The sequence below is a fragment of the Bos indicus x Bos taurus genome, chromosome 10 (assembly GCF_003369695.1).
Source record: "Bos indicus x Bos taurus breed Angus x Brahman F1 hybrid chromosome 10, Bos_hybrid_MaternalHap_v2.0, whole genome shotgun sequence".
Classification (NCBI taxonomy): domain Eukaryota; kingdom Metazoa; phylum Chordata; class Mammalia; order Artiodactyla; family Bovidae; genus Bos; species Bos indicus x Bos taurus.
Window position 1 is genome coordinate 37,523,546 of NC_040085.1, and position 23,092 is coordinate 37,546,637.

Here is a 23,092-nt window from a genome sequence, read left to right on the forward strand (position 1 = left end):
GTCATCTCCTGACCTTGAAGAAGGGCTTCAGCATTGTGCAGACCACGTCTCAGGTTCAACCTTCACCACCTTCACCATCACCACCACCTTCACCACCACCAACCATCACCACCACCACCACCATCACCACACACTAATCTTCCTCTACAATGGTAGCTTTAAAGCAATAATACTTCACTCATTACGAATGTCAAATTAGAGATACTTTTGTTTTTTAGCATCTTGAACAGAATTAGGAGAATAAAATATTCCATTAAATATAAGACTGGCAAGACTTTGATTTCAGTTCTTATCACCCATACAGACATACTGTCTCTCTGGAGAACATATGTGTTCTGTTTGCAAAGACAGTCTTAACAAGGTATGTCTGAACTCAGACATGTATATTTTTAAGTAAGGGCTGTACACATATCAACAAAACTAGGGTAGATGATTAGATAAGAACTAAGAAAATAAAACCCTACCCCTTAACATGAAAGTGTTAAGGGGTAGCGGTTACTTTGAAGCTTCCCCAGGAGGACTGGTGACCCTATGTGACTAACTGTCCTCACTCCTCCAGGCCCTTTTTCTGGGATAAGCTCTGATTTCACAAATGTGCTCAGAAACATCCTGAAAATGCTCAGCAGAGCTCAGAGTGAAGTATTTATGCTTGTTCTATAAATTCTAGCGATATTTATATCCAGCTTTTTCAAAGTCCCAGCCAAGCCACTTTATTAGGTCGAGTGATTCTCTTACAGAAAGTGTTCAAGCATACAAAATGTATACTGAAAGGCACATGCATATTTGAAGGTACCTTTTATCAGAAGAGAGTGTGTCAGCTTGTGAGCGTTCAGGAGTGGCCCAGACACCCGAGCTGCTTGTTGGCAGCTGACACCCACAGATGCTAGTCAGATAAGAGGCAATGTAGAACCATCCTTAATTTATTACATATTCTTAAATTTTAGTGGAGGACAACAAGATACACCATTTAGTGATGATGGGGGCTTAGAAAAAATTAAAGGGAAAACGTAAAACATCAGAAAATGGAACATGGGATTTTCCCACTGTGAGAAGATAGTCACAGTCTGGGGAAGGAAGTGACAAAGGAACTCTTAATATATGCTGTACTTTTTCAGAGGAAAAAAAAGCAGTGGGACAAAGCCACTGTTTCAAACCAAAAACCAAAAAAAATCCCACTGTGATTTAATCTAAAACCCATCTGTGGATAAAATGGTTCCCTAGTTAGTGAAAGTGTTAGTCGCTCAGTTGTGTATGACTCTTTGCGACCCCATGGACTGTACGCTGCCAGGCTCCTCTGTCCATGGGATTCTCCAGGCAAGAATACTGGGGTGGGCTGCCATTCCCTTTTCCAGGGGGATTTTCATGACCCAGGGATCGAACCTGGGTCTCCTGCATTACAGGCAGATCCTTTACCATCTGAGTCACCAGGGAAGCCCTAGTTATTTACCACTAAATATCTCACGCTGTGTAGGGAGCAGTGGTAGATTTGAAACAGTTTTTTTCCCTACACAATGAAAGGTAATACGTAGATTGTGAAACACTAGGATCCTTTGTTGTTTTATTTATATACGTACTTATTTTTGCATTGCCAGAAACTTTAATTTTTAAGTTAATTTTATATTTTAATTATAAAAACCAATTCTGAGTAAACTCTAAGTTAATATCTTTCACAGACTGTACATACATCACAAAGTCAATTTCTAGAGAAATCGATTAAATATAAAATCTTTTAGGAATAAAGATATTAACACAGCAAAGGAAAAATGAAGTATTAAAGTTTCCTCATAAGAAATTTCACAAATCATACAATAAAGTATCAGACTAATCACATCAATTAAAAATAGTTACATTTTAGACTTACATACTCACATATCTTTTTTCTGTTTAGAGCATCAACCTCACTATATTTACAAAATAAGAAGGGGAAGAAAGACATTAAATGTAAGGAGGTCTAGAGAGAACATTCATGGCCAACAGTCATTGCTGTGTTAAGGGTTTGAAAACTCCAATATTCTCCTTATTCATCTCAAGCAGGGCTTTACAAGTGTTCAGCAGCAGTCCACCAAAAAGGAGGCCTCAGTGGGGGTTTCAAGACATTCTTGCTCACTGAAACTAAAGAACACCTTGCCCCTTCCTTACCATGCCCAAGAAAGACTTGCCAAACCACAGCCCTGGGGCAAAGTTTCTTTACTTTAGGAGCACATCTGGATGTAATGTACATAATCTTTTCTATGTCAGATAATACATGGTCATTTAACCTATTAAGAAATGAAATTATGTACATATAGCTTCCTTTAACCTAAGTCTAAGTAACTGCTCCAATCATGAGCTCCAAGGAGGGACATGAAATATCAGTGGTGGGGGGGTGGATAAAGGACTGCTTTTACTTTCAGTGTTTCAGTTCTTTGAATGTATATTTATGATTCTACCTGGAGTGTCAAGCTTGTGAGCCATTTTCCCTTCTTTCCTATTTTCCATTTCCCCTATTTGGCATCACTACATAAAAATACAAGTGAGCTTTGAAGGAAAGCAGACAAGCCCACACTGCCTAGAGGAGTCTTGGACTCCTGGAGAGCTCACGATGAGATGTAACAAGAGAGACTCCAGAGCTGTGACAATGTTCACCTTCCAGAATCAGGAAGAACCACAGTGCACACGTTTAAAGTGACCAGAAGATCTTGTGCTCACAATAAAAGAAAAATTGAAATACAAAGTTAATGAGAATGACCACTTGGAATAGGCTAGCTGCAGGCAGGGAAAACAACCAACAGCCACCCACCTCCTCTCCCTTCTCCCTCTAACTGAGCAGGGCAGTGTACACTTTCTGCTGTCTCCCAGAACTGCCCCAGGCACCTGTGTGATGAGAATGGCCACTTGGAACACTCAGTTCTTGCAATGGCCAAAGACAAAGCAACGAGGACACAAGAGGAAGCTGAAATGGTTACCCCAAAGCCTAAACACTATTTATTCCATCAGTACTTTTCATGAAAAACACAAGCTTAGGACCTGGGATGAAGTGCCATCCATAGGACATACATGGGAAGTTAAAGGAGAGTTTCAGAGGCGCACTCCAGTATTAAATACCAGACACCAGCCATGGCAGAGCATTCTGTTATAGTTGTTGAGGGATCAGTTCAGTTCAGTTGCTCAGTCATGTCCAACTCTTTGCAACCCCATGAATCACAGCATGCCAGGCCTCCCTGTCCATCACCAACTCCCGGAGTTCACCCAAACTCGTACATCGAGTTGGTGATGCCATCCAGCCATCTCATCCTCTGTCGTCCCCTTCTCCTCCTGCCCCCAATCCCTCCCAGTATTAGGGTCTTTTCCAATGAGTCAACTCTTCGAATCAGGTGGCCAAAGTATTGGAATTTCAGCCTCAATATCAGTCCTTCTAATGAACACCCAGGACTGGTCTCCTTTAGGATGGACTGATTGGATCTCCTTGCAGTCCAAGGGACTCTCAAGAGTCTTCTCCAACACCACAGTTCAAAACCATCAATTCTTCAGCACTCAGCTTTCTTCACAGTCCAACTCTCACATCCATACATGACCACTGGAAAAACCATAGCCTTGACTAGATGGACATTTGTTGGCAAAGTAATATCTCTGCTTTTGAATATGCTATCTAGGTTGGTCATAACTTTCCTTCCAAGGAGTAAGCGTCTTTTAATTTCATGGCTGCAATCACCATCTGCAGTGATTTTGGAGCCCCCAAAAATAAAGTCTGACACTGTTTCCACTGTTTCCCCATCTATTTCCCATGAAGTGATGGGACCAGAAGCCATGATCTTCGTTTTCTGAATGTTGAGCTTTAAGCCAACTTTTTCACTCTCCTCTTTCACTTTCATCAAGAGGCTTTTTAGTTCCTCTTCACTTTCTGCCATAAGGGTGGTGTCATCTGCATATCTGAGGTTATCGTTGAGGGATAAGACGGCTATTTTATCACTTTTTGATTCAAACTTCCCTTTTCCCTGAAATGACCTGAGGATATTTCCAGGATGAAGAAGAAAGCTACACCTTTGTGGTGCTGATCTCCTTATTTTGGAATTGCTTCTGCAATCCATGGCTTCCTGCCTCCTTATCCTAGGAATTCATTCCCAGAGACCCCACCCCTTCTAATGGGCCTGGGGACAGGGGGTCGTCTGAGACCCTCTAGACTTCATTTCTGCTGACCTCACGGGATTCCTGAAACTTTTTTGAAAATAAAGCAGGTGTAAACCTCAGGACAAGCCTCCCCCTACCACTCTACCCCACAAAGCTTCCCAGGAAGAGGCAGTCGTGCAGCAAATGAGCACCCCCACCCCCACTGTGCAACCCACCTCCTCGCCCACTCTGACACACTGCTGCACAGGGATCACACAGTCAGAGAGCAAGTAAGTGCACACCCGATACTAAATAAGAGAAAAGGGAAGAGAAGAAGCAAAGTGGAGAAAAACCCAGACAGAGGAAGACACAGAGACAGAAAGAAAACCAACAGCAAAGGAAGTGGGTGAGAGACAGAAGCAGGGCAGAGAGCTAGAGGCTGACGGAGGGCTGGGAGAGGGGAAGCAGGAAGAATTGATGGGTTGGGGTCCAACCGGCAGAGGAAGAATGAGTGAGAGGCCAAGAAGAAGTGGAAACAAGGGTAGAGCGGGAGAGGTGGGAAAAGAAAAGGGATGGAGAGGGAGATGTTCCAAGGAGGGAGGGGAGAAAAAATACACCTGGAAAGCCTTGGGACATTATATCCATTCCTTCTGCCTCCCAGTGCAACCCCACCTCTGCAGAGACCATCTATCTGCAGGCAGGGTCCTCACCCCCATTTTTGTGTCCACACAGCCCTTTCCAAGGCAGCTGCTTCCTGAACCCTAGCACCCCACTCCCCAATCACGCCTCTCTTCCAGCATCTTCACACAAGCTCCAGGTGCCAACTGGAGCTTTAGTGTCCCCTCCCCAGATGCAAACCTGGAGAAGGAAATGGCAACCCACTCCAGTCTTTTTGCTTGGGAAATTCCATGGGCAGGGGAGACCGGCAGGGTACAGTCCATGGGGTTGTAAAGAGTCAGACATAACTTAGCAACTAAACAGCTGAATGCAAAGACATTAGGAGCAGTCTCCACAAGTTCTTAGCAGTTCAGTCTCCACAGTTCCACTCAGTTCTTAGCAATCTGAGTGATGCTTCCTGCTGGAACACAGGGGCTTCTGGGCACAAAATGGGGTGGCTCTGATTAGCTTTGTCTGGAAGGGAAATGTCAAGGGGAAGGTTAGCACTCTGCCCAAGGGTGCTGAGGATGGTGGATAGGTGTGGCCTAACCCCCAGGGCTGACTGGTCTGACCAGATGATCTATCTAAGCCCTAAAGCAGGTGAAGACCTGTCAATAGGAAAAACTCTTTGAGTTGAAAATGATGATGAGATTGTTCCCCAACCTTCTCCTGGGAGGCTCAGCCTACTAATTCTTGTTAGAAGGCCCTGCTTCTTGAGCCATTTGGGGGAAGAAGCCAGAGATTCACAGATCATCTAACTGAATCCTCCCCATTGTTCAAGGCTCAGCTCAAAACTGACTTCTTTCAAACCTGGTACAACTTTCATGGGACCTTTTTTCTCCTGTGAATTCAGTGCAACCCATATACTGATTGTTCCATGCTTAATACTGACCATGGTCATATTTTTCTACAAACATTTTACTTGTTAGATTTACCTGCCCAGCTGGACTGCATGCTTTCCAGGGCAGCAGTGCTTCATGGAAAGAGCCCATGGGCTTTAGAGTCAGAGACCTGGACCCTTAGTCCTCACTGAGATGAGGAGTACCTAACATCCCGAGGTTTAGGGAAAGCCACAGGAGCTTTGTGGGGCAAGGGCACTACTCTGTCAGGTAGCTTCTGCCTGGGCTTGGGTCCTCCCACCCAGGGTGCTGGAGCCCACGGAGCAGGCTCAGGGAAGGCCTCACAGCCCCCAGTCCTGCAGCACATTCCTTCTCCTCATGTGTTGTGACAGGCTAAGATTACTGGCAAACGCACAGTGACGGCATCCTGTCTGTCTCAGGAACTGAAGCCGCCTTCATCTCATTCGTGCCCTCATTTTCTCCTCCTTGTCATCTCCTTTCCCTTCACCACGGCGCTGACATGAAGGCATGCGTGCTAAATCACTTCAGTCGTGTCCGACTCTTTGTGACCCTATGGACGGTAGCTCACCAGGCTCCTGTCCGTGGGGATTCTGCAGGCAAGAATACTGGAGTGGGTTGCCATGCTCTCCTCTAGGGAATCTTCGTGACCCAGGGATCGAACCCGAGCCTCTTACATCTTCTGCGCTGGCAGGCTGGCTCTCTACCACTAGCACCACTGACATGAAAGGACACGCCAATTCTCTAGGACTCCCTGCAGAAAACTACCATTTTCATGTCCCTGCTTTGGAAAGCATCGCATACACTGGAACTGAAATAAACTTAGGTCAGCACAACTTCCAAACGAACTGTTTCATTACCAAAATTCTCACCAGACTTGTTTAACTGTAAATAACAGTAATATCCTTTTTGCACACACACACATATTTTTTAAGTGCCTTCTTGCTCCTTGCAAAGTCATAACAATAAGTATTCTTCTAGAGGACAACTGAATAGCTGCCTAGTCTTTGATTATACAGGTACATCATAGCTTGCCTAACCAAAATACACGGTCAAAAATTTCTGCTTGAGGGCTTCCCTGGTGCCTTAGTGGTAAAGAATCTGCCTCCCAGTGCAGGAGACATGGGTTTGATCCAAGAAGGTCCCACACGCCTCAGGGCAACTAAGCCCATGAGGCACAACTATTGAGCCTGTGCTCCAGAGCCTGTGCTCCGCAACAAGAGAATCCACTGTAGTGAGAAGCCTGTACACCACAGCTAGAGAGTAGACCCCGCTCTCTGCAACTAGAGAAAAGCCGTTGTAGCCATGAAGACCTAGTGTAACCAAAAATAAATAAAATTACTTTCAAAAAAATTTCTGCTCAAGATATATATATATATATATATTAGTATTTTAACTATTTTAAATGACTATCCTTACACACACATAATTATTTCCATAGCATAAAACCTGAATCTGGCATTGATTGGCCAAAAACACTTTTATAGTTTTTGATGCTTATTGTTTTACAAAAATCCAGGAATGTCCCACTATTTTACATGACCACCAGTGGATGTTAACATTTCTAGTTCCCTCTGATCTCAGGAAATGAGTCCTCACACGGTCTTTTGATGGTGGTGGTGGTTAGTGGTAGTGCCTTTATGTTGCTTTTAACTTTTGAAGAAATCTTTTTGGTCCTCGCTGATAGCATCCCATATATACCAAGGGAACCAGGGGCTAAGTGCTTAACTGAAGAGAGGACGAGAGGACACTCCTGCTGGCCATCTGTGCGTATCTTCTAAACACAGGGCCCTCAGCCAGAGTTCAGGGCCTGGGCCCGGCCCCCGAATACAGCTGCAAGCACAAATCTTCAAGCCCTGCAAACCGAGATCTAGCCTGCTGTCTGCTTCGGTGCACACTTGCCAAGTGAATGAGGAGGTTTATTATAGTCACAGCTTCTCCAAAGTACAAGGAAAATAATTAGAAATAGGGCAGTTTCTGGAGTGAAGAATGTTTATTACCAACAAAAACAAAAAACAAAAACCCAATCATCTGCCTTACCTTATTTTTCTAAGGGTTTAGCTTTTCCAAACCTGAGATTTCCCTCACCAGGTAAACAAAGGAAAGATATATTTCCATTAACAGTGTGAGGGGAGGAAGCACTTGCTGTGTCATGCTTACATCTACCACAGAACAGAAACCTACTGCAAGAGGCAGCAGACAAGGACAGGAGTCTCTGGAGAACGGATCCGGACAGCGTAGGCATGTAACTATGTAGCTTATAGTTGTGTAGCTTGGAGCCCGTTACCCAAACCCTATAATCCATAAATAATAATGAAGGTGTCCCTCTCTCACTTTAGGAAAATAACTTGAAAATTAAGGTGCACACATAGATGCAGGGGAACTCTGCCACCGGTGATGTTAATCAGCGTGGAATCCACAAAGGATTGCCTACATCCCCAATCCATTTTTCTGACTCCATCTGAATTTTAGTACCTTCACTGCATTGTTGAGTTTTTAGAGGGAAAAACTCTCTGTTAAGTGTTTTAGAATCATAAACATCAGAATTAAAAAGATGCTGCAAATATCTACGCCCTCTAATTTTAAAAATAAAGACACTGTACCTTAGAGGTGTTAGAAATGACAGAACCCAAGACTGTAGAAATCATGACTTAATTCCATTTCCTCTGAATTCCTATTATAGCTTTGTTTTTGTATTATTTATATATAGCTGTCTTTTGTTTATTTTGGGTGAAATTTTACAGAAACACAGAGCTAGCTTTTTCATACACGTAGATGTCATTTAGATATTAGGAGACAACACAGCTGAATCCTGGAGTTGAATGGATTTTAAGTATTTTCTAGTATAATTACCTTCACATATGAGGTGACCAAAGACCTCAGAGGTTTTAATGTATAGTTCAGTTCAGTTCAGTCGCTCAGTCATGTCCGACTCTTTGTGACCCCATGAATCGCAGCACGCCAGGCCTCCCTGTCCATCACCAACTCCTGGAGTTCACTCAGACTCATGTCCATTGAGTCAGTGATGCCATCTAGCCATCTCATCCTCTGTCATCCTGTTCTCCTCCTGCCCTCAATCCTTCCCAGCATCAGGGTCTTTTCCAATGAGTCAACTCTTCACATCAGGTGGCCAAAGTACTGGAGTTTCAGCTTTAGCATCAGTCCTTCTAATGAACACCCAGGACTGATCTCCTTCAGAATGGACTGGTTGGATCTCCTTGCAGTCCAAGGGACTCTCAAGAGTCTTCTCCAACACCACAGTTCAAAAGCATCAATTCTTTGGTGCTCAGCTTCTTCACAGTCCAACTCTCACATCCATACCTGACTACTGGAAAAACCATAGCCTTAACTAGACAGACCTTTGTTGGCAAAGTAATGTCTCTGTTTTTTAATATGCTATCTAGGTTGGTCATAACTTTCCTACCAAGGAGCAAGCGTCTTTTAATTTCATGGCTGCAATCACCATCTGCAGTGATTTCGGAGCCCAGAAAAATAAAGTCTGACACTGTTTCCACTGTTTCCCCATCTATTTCCCATGAAGTGATAGGACCAGATGCCATGATCTTCGTTTTCTGAATGTTGAGCTTTAAGCCAACTTTTTCACTCTCCACTTTCACTTTCATTAAGAGGCTTTTTAGTTTCTCTTCATTTTCTGCCATAAGGGTGGTGTCATCTGCATATCTGAGGTTATTGATATTTCTCCCGGCAATCTTGATTCCAGCTTGTGCTTCTTCCGGCCCAGTGTGTCTCATGATGTACTCTGCATAGAAGTTAAATAAGCAGGGTGACAATATACAGCCTTGATGTACTCCTTTTCCTATTTGGAACCAGTCTGTTGTTCCATGTCCAGTTCTAATTGTTGCTTCCTGACCTGCATACAGGTTTCTCAAGAGGCAGGTCAGATGATCTGCTATTCCCATCTCTTTCAGAATTTTCCACAGTTTATTGTGATCCACACAGTCAAAGGCTTTGGCATAGTCAATAAAGCAGAAATAGATGTTTTTCTGGAACTCTCTTGCTTTTTCCATGATCCAGCAGATGTTGGCAATTTGATCTCTGGTTCCTCTGCCTTTTCTAAAACCAGCTTGAACATCAGGAAGTTCACGGTTCATATATTGCTGAAGCCTGGCTTGGAGAATTTTGAGCATGATTTTACTAGTGTGTGAAATGAGTGCAATTGTGCAGTAGTTTGAGCATTCTTTGGCATTGCCTTTCTTTGGGATTGGAATGAAAACTGACCTTTTTCAGTCCTGTGGCCACTGCTGAGTTTTCCAAATTTGCTGGCATAGTGAGTGCAGCACTTGCACAGCATCATCTTTCAGGATTTGAAATAGCTCAACTGGAATTCCATCACCTCCACTAGCTTTGTTCGTAGTGATGCTTTCTAAGGCCCACTTGACTTCACATTCCAAGATGTCTGTCTCTAGGTGAGTGATATAAGGCCACCCAATTAGGGGAGCATGGGGTGGCATAAAGTTGGTCACCACTGAACACACATGCCAGTATTACATAATTCCTGGTTCAAGGGTCTTTCTACTATATCACACTGGATTTTCTATATTATAGTCAGGTACAGCACTAGATATTTTTAATTTATAAAAATTTTGGATGTTACAAAATACCAATTCATGACTCATCAGTGTCAAAGGCTGTGCACTATGGCCCTCCTATTTTTACTAACTTAAGAGTAATTTTCCTCTCAAAGTCCAGTAGGTCCATTGATCTCAAAATGTAAGACAAAAAGACCACAGCCCTGGCCCCTTACAGTGGAAGATGAACTAAGTGCTGAACAGCCAAGTAATGCTGAGGACATAGACACCCCTGTGTCTGACGATTAGGTGGAACTTGCTCTTCTCTGCTCCTTCCTTCTGCTGCTGGCCACGTGTGAGAGTCTTTCTGGCCAGGCTGCACTGACTGAGACTGTGGTGCCCTTAGCTCATGCGTCTGAGGGTGAACACCCTAAACCAAAGCCTCCTGGACTCCCATCCGTTGGTGATAACAGGTTAGCATCCCCCTCTGCCCCGCTCTGTGAGACGTAATCCACATCCCTCTTTGAATGTGTTTGCTCATGGATAAAATGGCAGCATTCACTCTAGCCCTGCAGTCATACAGTCTATGACTTACGGGATTGTTATGTCGATAACAGTTCAAACCAGTCCATCCTAAAGGAAATTGGTCCTGAATATTCATTGGAACGACTGATGCTGACGCTGAAATTCCAATGCTTTGGCCACCTGCCGCAAAGAACTGACCCAGTAGAAAACACCCTGATGCTGGGAAAGACTGAAGGTGGGAGGAGAAGGGGACGACAGAGGATAAGATGGCTGGATGGCATCACCGACTCGATGGACTGAGTTTGAGCAAGCTCCGGGAGTTGGTGATGGACAGGGAAGCCTAGCGTGCTGCAGTCCATGGGGTCGCAAAGAGTTGGACATGACTGACTGAACTGAACCATGTTAATAAAGGGGAAGGAAGGGGTGAACCCAGGTGGCCTCTTGATATACGGCATTTAAGTCCTGATCCTTCTTTCTCTGCCTCTCTCTAGCCAAGCCAGGCAGGCTGTAGGAGTGGAGTCACATACTTGAGTGGGTGGGAGAATGTTTGAGTGAAAAGAAAGGCATGATCCCCAGAAACAACTGGAAGGGCCGGGGAGTGACAGGCAAAAGTCAGAAAAAGCAGAGATGCTCAGGAACAAAGAAGGAATGACTCAGCCTCATATGAGATAAAACACTCTTAAGGCACAGGCTCAACCCTAGATTTTATCCTTCCAGATCAAATGTTTGGGAAGTCACATCCATGCTGGAGGAAATGCTGTCAGTAAGTACTTTGATGCTTTATTGCACTGACTTGGGGCAGCTCTGTAACAAAGGTTTGCTGTGGTCCACCCAAAGAATGGGACACACAGTCAGCTATTAAAAACCCCTCTGGAAGACTTGTCCAAAGATGCCTCCTCCTGCCCAGCAGTGAGGCGCACGTATAAACCTGAAACCACTGACTGGAGTTGGACTTACAAACCTTTCTTTCAAACTCTTACCAAGCTCAACCAGACTCTGTCTACCTCCTCATCCTATGATTCAGATCCCAAGATGGTACAGTTCTACAGGGAACCCTCCACATTTGTGGTCTGTTTATTTATTATGACAATTTTCTGGCAGGTATCAAGAACAGGTTTTGAAGAAAGAGCAGCAAAAGGACGAGAATCGGGGCAGCCTATTCCAAACTGACATAAACACCCTTTATGGGCAAAGAGAACACTGAGTTTAAGTGTATGTTACCTATTCTCGCATGAACAACAATAGATGGGGTGATGTCACGATAGCTCTAGTTAGGGTCCCTAGATCTTACACTATTTTTATCAAGATGACAACCTTAAACAAGTAAAACTACTAACAAAATGTGAGACCCCGTAAGAACAAAAGTCCAGGTTCCAGCACTGGGTGACCTACAGAAATTCTATTTTTAGTCTGGAAAACCTCTAGGATGCAATAAACTCCCTCCCAGGCTCGCTAGGGGCTTGAAGAGAGCTCTGGCAAGCGTCAGAATTAACAATAACCTTAATAAAAAGGGGGAGACTCAATCCAAACCCGAAACACTGCTAACCGCAGAGTTCATACATATGACACAAATCTGGAGCATTTCAGAAGGTCTGATGACCTGGATCACCAGTGAGGATAAGACAAGAGTTCCCACCTGTGCTTCCAAGTAGGTCACACTGAATGACTGCTTGTAGCAACAAAATGTTAGTGATCTCTCCTCACTCTCAAAACTGGACTATATTTTTAGTGTTCTCTTTCAGGTTTATTGAGGTCTAATTTACACAGAGTAAGTTTCACCTGTTTAGAGAGCAATTCTGTGGGTTAGAAAAAAACTTACAAAATTTGTGGCCACCATCACAATCAAGATATAAAAATGGTTTCATCACCCCCCAAATTCCCCTGTGTGCCCCTTTATAATCAACCTCTAACCCTAGCTTCTAATTAAAAAAAAAAAACAGACTGTATTATAATTTAAATTTCAACACTGTTTAGACTTCGCCTTAACTATTACAAGACATTACCCCCAGCACACACACTCCTAGATTTGAACATTCTCAAATTATGATGTGTCTTATAATCAATGGCATTTTACCATTATAACTGAGAAAAAAAAATTTTTAGGAGTATATAAAATAATGATGTGCCTTAAGAAAATCAATGAAGTATAATATTAAGTTTTCACTGAATACTTACTGTGTGCTAAGCATCCTACTGGGCACTAAAAGTACAAATATGAACAACATGGACCATAAAGAACGATCACTCAAGAGGAGAGAGAAAAACAGTTATAATGTGGTCCTGTCTGTAACACAGGGCTATCCACTCATGGGGACTAAATAAAATTACCCACCCTTCTTTCAGACAAAATTCTGCCCCAGTTCATATTGTTTCATGTTCACAGGCAATGAGGAGGGAAGAAGGACCATTCAGTTCCACTCTGCTCATTCCAGGAATGAGTTACCGCCACACCATCTGACAGATCTGGGAACAATCCAGTGATTTCTTCCCTAATTCGCTGCTGTGGTAGAGGAGGCTCTTCCTAGTGTGCGACAGCTGCACGCCTTTTATGACCACGTCAAAAGACAAGTCACTCCAAATAGCCGCTCAATCTGGGGGAGGCAGATACTCTGAAGCTTTCACACACATGCCTCAAAGTCCCCAGATTCTCCCCTGGACACATTTTAAAGCAGAAGGAAGAGAAGAAAAGTTAGCGTCCTTACCTGGTTCTTGAAAGTGCTCTTCATTTGATAGCGTTCTAGACAAGATAAGTATTAATGCTTCTTTAAACTGGTCAAAATGCACCTGAAAATAAACAATTCAAAATCAATTAAAAATCTTTTCCATAGCCTTAAGGAAGCAAACCCATGTACAAGGTTCCAGAACCATTTGTTAGCATCCTGACAGCCTTGAAGGGAGTCCTAGAACCTGTTTTTGTTCCCGCTTCTTCTTTTCTCTAAAGCACTCAAGGGAAAATGGGATGATCATTTTACACACCAGCGTCACCAACACCAATATCAACGTTTGTTCAACCCTGAGGGGGAAAATTGCACCGCAAAATCCTCTTTATAAACTCAGAAGAAGGTAGGTTTTGAACTCAGTTCCTTTTATTTTTCTGAACAAGACCAGAAGAGAAAGATGTTAGGTTAGACACTAGAAAAAATTTTCCAAGTAAATGACCCTTTTTAACAATGTGCCAAAAACGCTTTCATCTCTTAAGATATTCTACAAGAGAGTAAACTACCTTTCAAGGATGACTTGAAATACAGTCTTGCCTCAGGCAAGTAGATGATATTTATCTCCCAAGGCCCCTAATTCTATAAACAAGTAGAAATCAATAGCATACACATAGGATAAAAGAACCTTGGGAAGCATGCTCCCGAATTCTTAAAAATACAATTACCTTGACTGAAGTAGGACGGAACCTGAGTTTTACTCAAGTAAATACTCAGAATTGGTTATTGAAGCTTTACCTAGTGTTTTGTGAGTACAGTTTTGCAAATATCCTTATCAGTTTCCTTGGCACATAAGGGAGAGCCCCTCTTCTCTCGGTGTGGTCCACAAAGGGGACTGCTGGTATCATTCGGAACTTTCATTATTAAAAAGAAAAAAGGCGGGAGGTTTGAACAATGCTTGAAAAAAAAACAAACTCAGAACTGGGATATTAAAGGAGTAAAATGGTTTTCTTTATAGCCAAGTATATTATTCTATAACTTAAATTCACATGATCTCACCATGGGGCAGAAGCAAGAGATGGTATTTCTTCCCACCATAATTATAGTTTAATAACATGGTACCTATTTATACAGAAGCCCATATGTAAATACAAAGTTGATAAATTCATAATGTGTGCTGCTGTGGGTCTCTTTGGGACATCATTACAAAACATTGCCTAGGAGTTTAAATATAGGTGACAGATAAAAACCACTTCTGAATTAAATGTGGAAAAGCGGCAAACCTCATTAGTTATCTAAACAATAAAGGAAACAAATCATATGTCTTATTCATGCAAATCAATGCAAAGGAGAGGAATCCACTGAGATTCATGTGTCATAAAACTGTATATGCTTGCAATTCACCACACTCCCCCAAAGGACATGTGATTTCTCTACCACATTCATTTTGATTACTTGAAATTGCTTTCTAAATCATATTCCTTTAGATCACACAGACTAAAAGTCGGCATATTTATGGAGCCAGAGCAGAAGTCCATTAAGGAAGGGCGGGCATCTGCTAAGGAGCCAGTGAAGGATTAAAAGATCATAGAATTATAAACTGTGCTCATTAGGTTTCATAGCTGACAAATCACAGAAATACCGGGGAGAGGAAAGAGGGCCAGCTTTTGCCAGTGGCAGCTGTGCTTCAGGCACTGAGGCATCCAGCTTCGGTTAGCCAGGGGCAAGACCATCTTCCCAACCGGCCAGCTCACAGACATCTCATACCCAAGCCCCTCCTACTCAGGGCATCTCCCACACGGGCATCTACTACTTCCTACCAGGATCATGCCTTCCTCTCAGGGTAGGCAGGAGAAGGGTGAGGAGCGAAGGCTCTATATGCTGGAGCCAGCTGGCCAGAGGTTCTGACTCTGGCTCAGCCACTCACCTGCTTCTGTGAAATGGCTCAATTACTAAACCTCTTCAAGCTTTAATCTGCTCCTCTTGAAAAGTGGGGCTATGGAACAACTAATTTTTATGATTCATTCAGCATATTTATTGGGCCACTGCTATGTGCCAGGCCCTATCTTAGGCCCTATCCTAGGCCCTGGTGATAGAGCCTCCATATTCTCAGGAATGGTCACAGGGAGTCAGGCAGGTACTTTGCCAAAAGCATTGCATGTATTTTATGTTATGTTTGCTACCACCTCCCTCATAACAGCTTTAGGGAGGTAAAATGAGAGTTACATAAAGTGGCTCAAACTTCCTAGCACTTGTGCAGTTCAGTTCAGTCACTTAGTCGTGTCCAACTCTTTGCAACCCCATGGATTGCAGCACACCAGGCTTCACTGTCCACCACCAACTTCCAGAGCTTGCTAGGTACTCAGTAAGCTAGCCACTACCAATAGGCAGTAATGGGGTGACTATTTTCACCACTTTCACAGAGAAATGGCCAAGCAAAGTGACTGACCATGAGAGTGACCCAGCCAACCAAGTGCAGGGTGAGGTGAGAGCAGGAGATCTGGGAGCCTGCCTCCCCCAGGATCTGTGCAGCTGCCCAGCACCAGAAAAGCAGATCTGGTCTGCTGTGTTCGGGGACCCCAACTCCTTGATTCTACTCTCTCTTAGAGAATCAGTAGGCATGACCGAATGAAACTGGAGTCCCTCGTTGCCACAGTTAGTTAATGAGCTGAAGAGAAGGAGGCTCCTGTTTCAAAAGGGTGGTTCCTGATTTGAGACTTTCACATCCTTTATACCTGATTCTGTGGGCCTCCGCTGGGTCTTCTCAAGGTGGCAGTTTTGATAGAAGTCATTGGAAAGAACCCTTCAGAATTTTGTCCTAATATAGTTCAACCCAGTGAGGACTAGCCACTCAGATGACTCAGGGGTCTCTGTATCTCAAATTTACTCCCCCAACCCCCACTGCTAAATGGGAAAGAGATTCAGTTACTAGAAAGTTATATTAATGCAAGTCCTGGGGGCACTATTGTAGGTTCATTCTCTCCTGGACATTTAGCCAGCCGACTCTCACAACATCCAGGACAGACAGGCCCCTATAAGTGTGTTATTAGTCTGTTTGACAGCGTCCCATAAGTCCCTTCTGTTCTCTATGCCTGTTTTTTGCTCCTGCGATTAGATGAATTTTACTGCCCTATCTCAAGGCAGGCATCCTTCCGCTAAATTGAAAGGAGAGAGGCTCAGAGAAGGCATGTCCTATCCCAAGGCTGCTCGTCTTGAAGTGACAGAGTACCAGGAGAACTCAGGCCTTCTGCCGGGACTCATCAAAGTCCAGCCCCTGCCCGTCCCAGCACCCCCTTCACTCCTGGTCTGACCTCTCAGGGAGATCCCTCTGTTGGTCCAGGTCACATCCTCAACTTTACACAATGTCACCAGGTGTAGAGCCGGACACTGAGGCTTCAGGACACGAAGCCTGTCCTTAAGGACACGAAGGCAAGAGTATACATAACCTCTGCCCTCAAGTGGTTTACCAGCTACAGTCCAGATTCTAGAGGGTGGGAGGGGGGACGAGGGAAGAAAGTCGATTAGCAACTACAAGCTGAAACTGGCAAACGTTTTGAAACACAAAAAAATGAAAAGAAAAAATAATTCCACTGTATGTGCGTGATTTTATATATATATATATAAATATATATATTATCTATCTATCTCACAACTTCTTTATCCATGGACATCTAGGTTACTTCCATGTCCTGGCTATCGTAAACAGTGCTGCAGTGAACACTGGGGTACACGTGTCTTCTTGAATTACGGTTTTCTCAGGGTATATGCCCAGTGGTGAGATTGCTGGGTCATACAGTAGTTTTATTCCTAGTTTTTTAAGGGATCTCCAGCCATAATCATGGCTGTTATCAACTTATATCCCCATCCAGAGTGCAAAAGTGTTCCCTTTTTATTCAACCATAAAAAGGAACAAATGTGAATCAGTTGAACTGAGGTGGATGAACCTAGAGCCTATGATACAGAATGAAGTTAGAAAGAGAAAAACAAATATCATATATTAACACACATATGTGGAATCTAGAAAAATGGTACCGATGAACCTATTTGCAGGGCAGGAATAGAGATGCAGACATAGAGAACAGACTTGTAGACATAGTTGGGGGGCAAGAGGCTGGGACGAATTGAGAAAGCAACATTGGCATATATACTGTGTAAAATGGCTAGCATGAAGCTGCTATACCACACTAGGAGCCCAGCCTGGCACCCTGTGATGACCTAGATATGTGGGATGGAAGGGTAGAGGGAGGCTCAAGAGGAAGTGGATAGACACGTAGCTATGACTGATTCATGTTGCTGTATGGCAGAAACCAACACAACACTGTAAAGCAATTATCCTCCAGCTAAAAAAACAAACAAATAAACAATCAGCAGCTCTTAAAAAAAAAAAAAAAAGCTGGTAGGGGGCTCTGATAAAAGAGTAGGTCCTAGTAGGCCAACAGGGAAAAGAAGGACAGTTTTTTGACATCTGACTTCTCCAAGATATTCACAGGCAGAATTTAAAAGTTTCCAAAATGGACTTAGGATGTATTAAATCAGCTACATTTTAGAAGGAAAAAAGTTTATAAAAGGCTAAACATGATTATTAACTCAGGGGTTCTTCATAATCCAACATGGTCTACCTGGATAACCTCTTCTTCCTCCACAAGAAGAACCTACAGATCTAAAACAAGTCCCTGGCAGGCTGATCAAACAACTGGAACAGCTGTAAGTCTTAAATTGATCTTTATTTTCCTTCTTGTGAGGACAGAGACATTGGACCCTCTGCCTTAAACAGCAGTAAATTCCACATCTTTCAAGAGAATTCTCTAATAGAGGCAGGTGACTGCTATTTTTCATCTGCGCTCATGATTACTGATGGGGTGGAAAAGCCCCTCCGGGCACAACTCAGAACCAAAAAACATGAATAAATGCCCTCTATTGTGAAGAAATGCGCATCCAAGGGCTCACTCAGTTCAGTCCCTGAAATTTTTAAGTACCATTTTTATCCTCCCAGGGAGCTTTACTATTGTGTTCTGTTAAAATTTAGAAGTCTTCAGAAATATTCAATGTAATTCAGTCTCACACGGTAACCAGCTTTGGTAGCCATGCATACCTTGGTAGGTACCCCCTCATTTGAATAATAACTGCTGCCATTCATTTTATAAGCATCCCTATGCCTTGTATGCCTCAAAGGGCAGTTTGCGGCAATGGGAAAATTACCTGACTGACTAAAAACACCATGACATTCAAACTAAATTAACAGGAAGACTAGTCAAGTCTGATATTTTCTGTCATGTGTCACCAATGCTTAATAGAAATTTACTTCATCTTTCTTCCTCCCCAAATTTCATAGGAATGCTTTTTGAGAAACACAATTTGCCTCTCTGAAAAAAAGAATTTAAGCATGGCATAATAAACAGATGCTATTTCAAACCACACACACAAAACCCTGCAATAGGAAACAGAAGGAGGAACTTAAATTGCATGAAATCGTCTCATGCAATCATGGAGACCAGATGCACACAGGGTTCCCCACGTGAGCAGGCAGCACTTCAAACAGACCCGAGATGAGAGGGCTTAAGCCAGATTCAACATAGTGCACTTACTGGACCAAAGGCCTACGTAACTCTCATCACACGTAGGAGATTTACATCTATTAATACAAGGAGGAATCAAAGAAAGGACTCTCCAAACGTTAAATGTTAGCTGAAATGGGTATAGAAATACGGACTCACCAGAAGGTTGATGTAGAGGAAAAAACCATTGACAACATTATGCAAAGAGAAATGACACAGAAGAATAGAGACCTGGTTTCGTAATGAAAGATTCAGTTACAAAATATTTTCTCCTAAATACAGCATTTGGGTTATTGCAGCTTAAAAGTCATTTACTGAAAACAACGTGGAAAGAGGCCAAGGCCATTTTCAAAGGTGGGTTTGTAAAACCTAAAGCAACCATATAAAGTTGTACTCCAAGACAGTTCCAAGGAGTTCTGCCTACAGATGGAAATAGATACAAGCCACCGCCACTCAAGAGAGTTGCTAGCGATTCCATTCTCTACTTGAATGAGCTTTCTCAGAAAACCATTCCTGGGAAATCATCATATATTAAAAACCTACTCTCAGTGTGTAAGGGATAGAGGAGGAGAGTGTACAGAGAGACACAGGACACAGTAGTTATCTACTTGCCTGGCTCCAAAATCAGCTTCTGACACACACAATCTAAGGCAACTTCATCACAATCTAATAAGGAGGATATTATTTTTTCCATTATACAGATGAAGAAACTGAGGCTCAAAGTATTTAAGATAACAGGTATACATGGCTAAAAAGCAGCAGGAATCAGTACCTGAATTCAGGTCTGATTCAAAGACTGCTTCTACAGCATATGGTCTCCATGTGGTAGAGGGGTGGGAGGTGGAGGTCATGAGAGGTGGAAGGTGAGGGGTGAGGGGTGGGAGGTGGGGGGTGAGGGCAAGTTGCAGGGGATGGAGAATGAGATCCATATCTGTATATGTGCAGTCTGAGGAGAGATGCATTCAAACTCAGGGACTGGAAAATCTGGGTTCCCATCTCAGCGCTGCTTCAAATGAGTTGCCTGACCTTGGACAAGTCATCATCTTTTTTCCAAGTTCTGGGTTCTAGGTTTCTCTGTCATACAGATGGACACTGAAGTGTAAAATCTGTGCTGGACACTGAAGAACTTTCAGTCCCCTCCATCCAAACAAGAAGCTACTCATAAAAGTATAAATGGAATACTTTAGAAACCTAATGACCATTCCAGATCATATCACTATTTTCTCTGGTGAGACTGACGGCCATTACTGAAATAGAGTAGGTAGGAAAGAACAGCTCTTCAGCACTTGCTCCTGCCTTTTGTTGAGAATGGAAGGTCTTTCCAACGGGCTTCCCTTTGCTCTTACTTTATCAGATTACTGCCTTGCGAGGGTCACAGTACGCAATACCAAAGGCTATTTTGCAGTGAGGTTGATAACAAAGTATTAATAAAGAAAAGTAGCAAGTCTTGTAATCTCTTAATCAAGTCTTCTTGTCTATAAATGTGAATTATAGATCCTTAGGAGTTCAAATCAACCCCAGATGACATGGTTGTAAAGGAATGGAGTGATGGTTTACATAAAGTCACAAGACCAAAATAGAACCAGAAAATATCCCTCAGAAGTACAAATTATCACCACCAGAAAGTACTGCCGTACTTCTGATCCACTTTTCAAATGGTTAAAATGTGTATTGTTCCTGCTGTTCACTCACTAAGTTGTGTCTGACTTTTTGCAACCCCATGGACTGCAGCATGCCAAGCTCCTCCATCCTTCACTATCTCCTGGAGTTTGCTCAAATTCATGTCTGTTGAGTTGGTGATGCTATCTAACCATCTCATCCTCTGCCGCCCCAGTGAAAGAAATCTTAAAAAGCTCGATGAAGCAAACCAGCAGATCAACATATAAAATTAAACATGATGTTTATAAAAGAACTGCAGGCACTTGAAAATGAAAAGTGGGGAAACTGGGTGGAATTATACATTTGTACAGTTATCAAATTTTAATACAGAAGTTCCAAAGTGCCTTTGATGACCAAAGTCCACATACGTCTGGCACTCTTTGGAGACCAGAGGTAAGTTCTGCTGCTATATGGTTTGTTCTGATTCTAGAGAGTGTCAAGGATGTGAGATGCTAATTCTTTATCATCCAGATTCATATTAAAGAGGACATCAGGGAAACTCAGGAGGCAGCTTGGTCTTAAAGTTAAAATGTTCCATGAGGAAAAGAAAATGTATTTTTAAAACTGGAACTAACTAAAGGCTTCAACAAAAGCAAGGTAAATTATCATCTTTATGTTCTGATTTCTAATAAAAGAGGAGAGAGGTATGTGGAAACTCTTCATTTAAAAGACAATAAACAGGAAGTACCTACAACTGGAATCAACTGCTTGGATGAAAACCTGGTTAATAAGTGAGCTAATATGGTTCTCTTTCTTAAATGTTTGTAGCACTTACTCCCAGTACTATTCACCTACCAGGAATGTTACCTAATCAGTCCGTAAGTTCCTCAGTATCTTGAGGAATCCCTTGTCTTGGGGTCTGACCCGTCTGACAGGTGCTTACCTGATAACAAAGATACAAGTAGAGCTCTTTTGATAATCTAGTAGGAAACGCCTACCAGCAATGTCCTCTTTCCTTTAAATCAGGGATCCACAATCTCTGGGCATTTCAAACACTTACAAGATAACTACCAAGTGCGTGCACGCTAAGTTGCTTCAGTCATGGACGACTCTTTGTGACCTTACAGACCATAGCCTGTCAGGCTCCTCTGTCCATGAGATTCTCCAGGCAAGAATACTGGAGTGGGTCGCCATTTCCTCCTGCTGGGGATATTCCCAACCCAGGGACTGAACCTACGTCTCTTGGGTCTCCTGGATTGGCAGGCAGATTCTCTACCACAAGCGCCACCTGTGAAGCCCACCCACCGTGGTCAGGGGAACAAGACTTCAAGTTATAAAGCAAGAGCAAAGAGGGCAATCTGAGGGCCAGTTAATAAAGTATATAGAAATGGCAAGTTGATTTAAGTTAGTTTCCTTAATAACGGTCAAAAGAAACATTAGGCTTAAAAAAAAAAAAGAACAAGAAGTTACAAAAGATGGATCTTAAGATAAAAAATAAACAGATAATATTCATATTCTTAGGTGAGGGGGGAAATGTTTTTACCATATTTCTTTTTCAAGAAAAAAGATTAAATCAGCCTAATACCAAAGGAGGTACAACTTATTTACTTTGTTTTGTTTAAAAATTATACTTGGAATTCTCTGGCGATTCAGTGGGGAGGACTCTGCACTTTCACGGTCAAGAACCTGGGTTCAATCCCTGATCAGGATACTAAGATCCTGCAAGTCAGGCAGTGCAGCCAAAAAAAAGAAGTAAATGCGTCAGTTCTTTAAAAAAGAAATTATATTTGTTATGATATAAAAGACAAAACTAAAACCACGAGCATGCAGGAAGCTGGATATTAATGTACTCAAAAGCCAATTTAATGGAAAAGTTTACAATAAACATAAGTTGCACCCATACCAAAAGGCCATTAGAGTGCTGACATATGGGACACATACAATACACATTTGTCAAATTAATGAATAGAGGAATATATAGAGGTTTGTCATGCTATTATTCTTTCTCCTTTTTTATTAAGCCACACTGCTAACTCTGACATAGTTTTCTATAAATACCATCTAAAGAGAGGGAAGATGCTGGCATTAGAAACAATTATAATATTATAATTCTACAACTTATGATCTGTATTTAATATATCATGATGGTAGAACTTAGAATTCTCCAGTGAAGTCTAAGGAATTTTTTTCCTTACAATTTAAAATTGTAGACCATATAGAGTATCTTAACAGCATATGGCGCAGTTTATGTGATCATCTGAGAATAATTCAGTTTCATAAAAAATGCAAATTTAACAGTAGTGCATTAATTCATGCCAACTCTGCTCTCAAGACAACCACCAGGGACCTTCCCCATGAAATCAATATGCATACATCTATTTAACTTTTATCACTGGATAAGTAAATATCACACTATAGACCACTTAGGTATTCATTATTCACAGGCCAAGAGCAAATTTAAAAGTGGGTTGGTAGTGTCAAGTTGTTAACGAATCAATCAATAACTGGTCCACTGCTTTAGTCTGCCAAATGAGGGCAAAGATGCACAACATCTGGAGAGTGGGCTGTCAGTCTGCTGCCAAGGAGCAATCTGTTTACAGCAGAGGGTTCTGTGTTTCACTGGCTCTCAA

The 23,092-nt window shown here is 42.5% G+C and overlaps 1 protein-coding gene across 9 annotated transcripts in view; it reads right to left on the minus strand.

Moving 5' to 3' along the window:
* The window catches only part of NIN (ninein), a 107,992-nt gene that overhangs the window by 73,860 nt on the left and 11,040 nt on the right, over window positions 1–23,092 (minus strand). For 5 of the 9 annotated variants that reach the window (XR_003513082.1, XM_027553715.1, XM_027553716.1 and 2 more), the window contains exons 4-5: window positions 13,357–13,438; window positions 794–883 (exon numbers count right to left, since the gene is read on the minus strand). Coding sequence is in view for 7 of the 9 variants with exons in the window: in XM_027553715.1 (XP_027409516.1) it covers window positions 794–883; window positions 13,357–13,438 (172 nt within the window). In the remaining 2 variants the exon portion in view is untranslated. The remainder of the gene's footprint in view (window positions 1–793; window positions 884–13,356; window positions 13,439–23,092) is intronic. The other 4 variants (XR_003513083.1, XM_027553717.1, XM_027553718.1 and 1 more) reach the window with 1 other exon arrangement.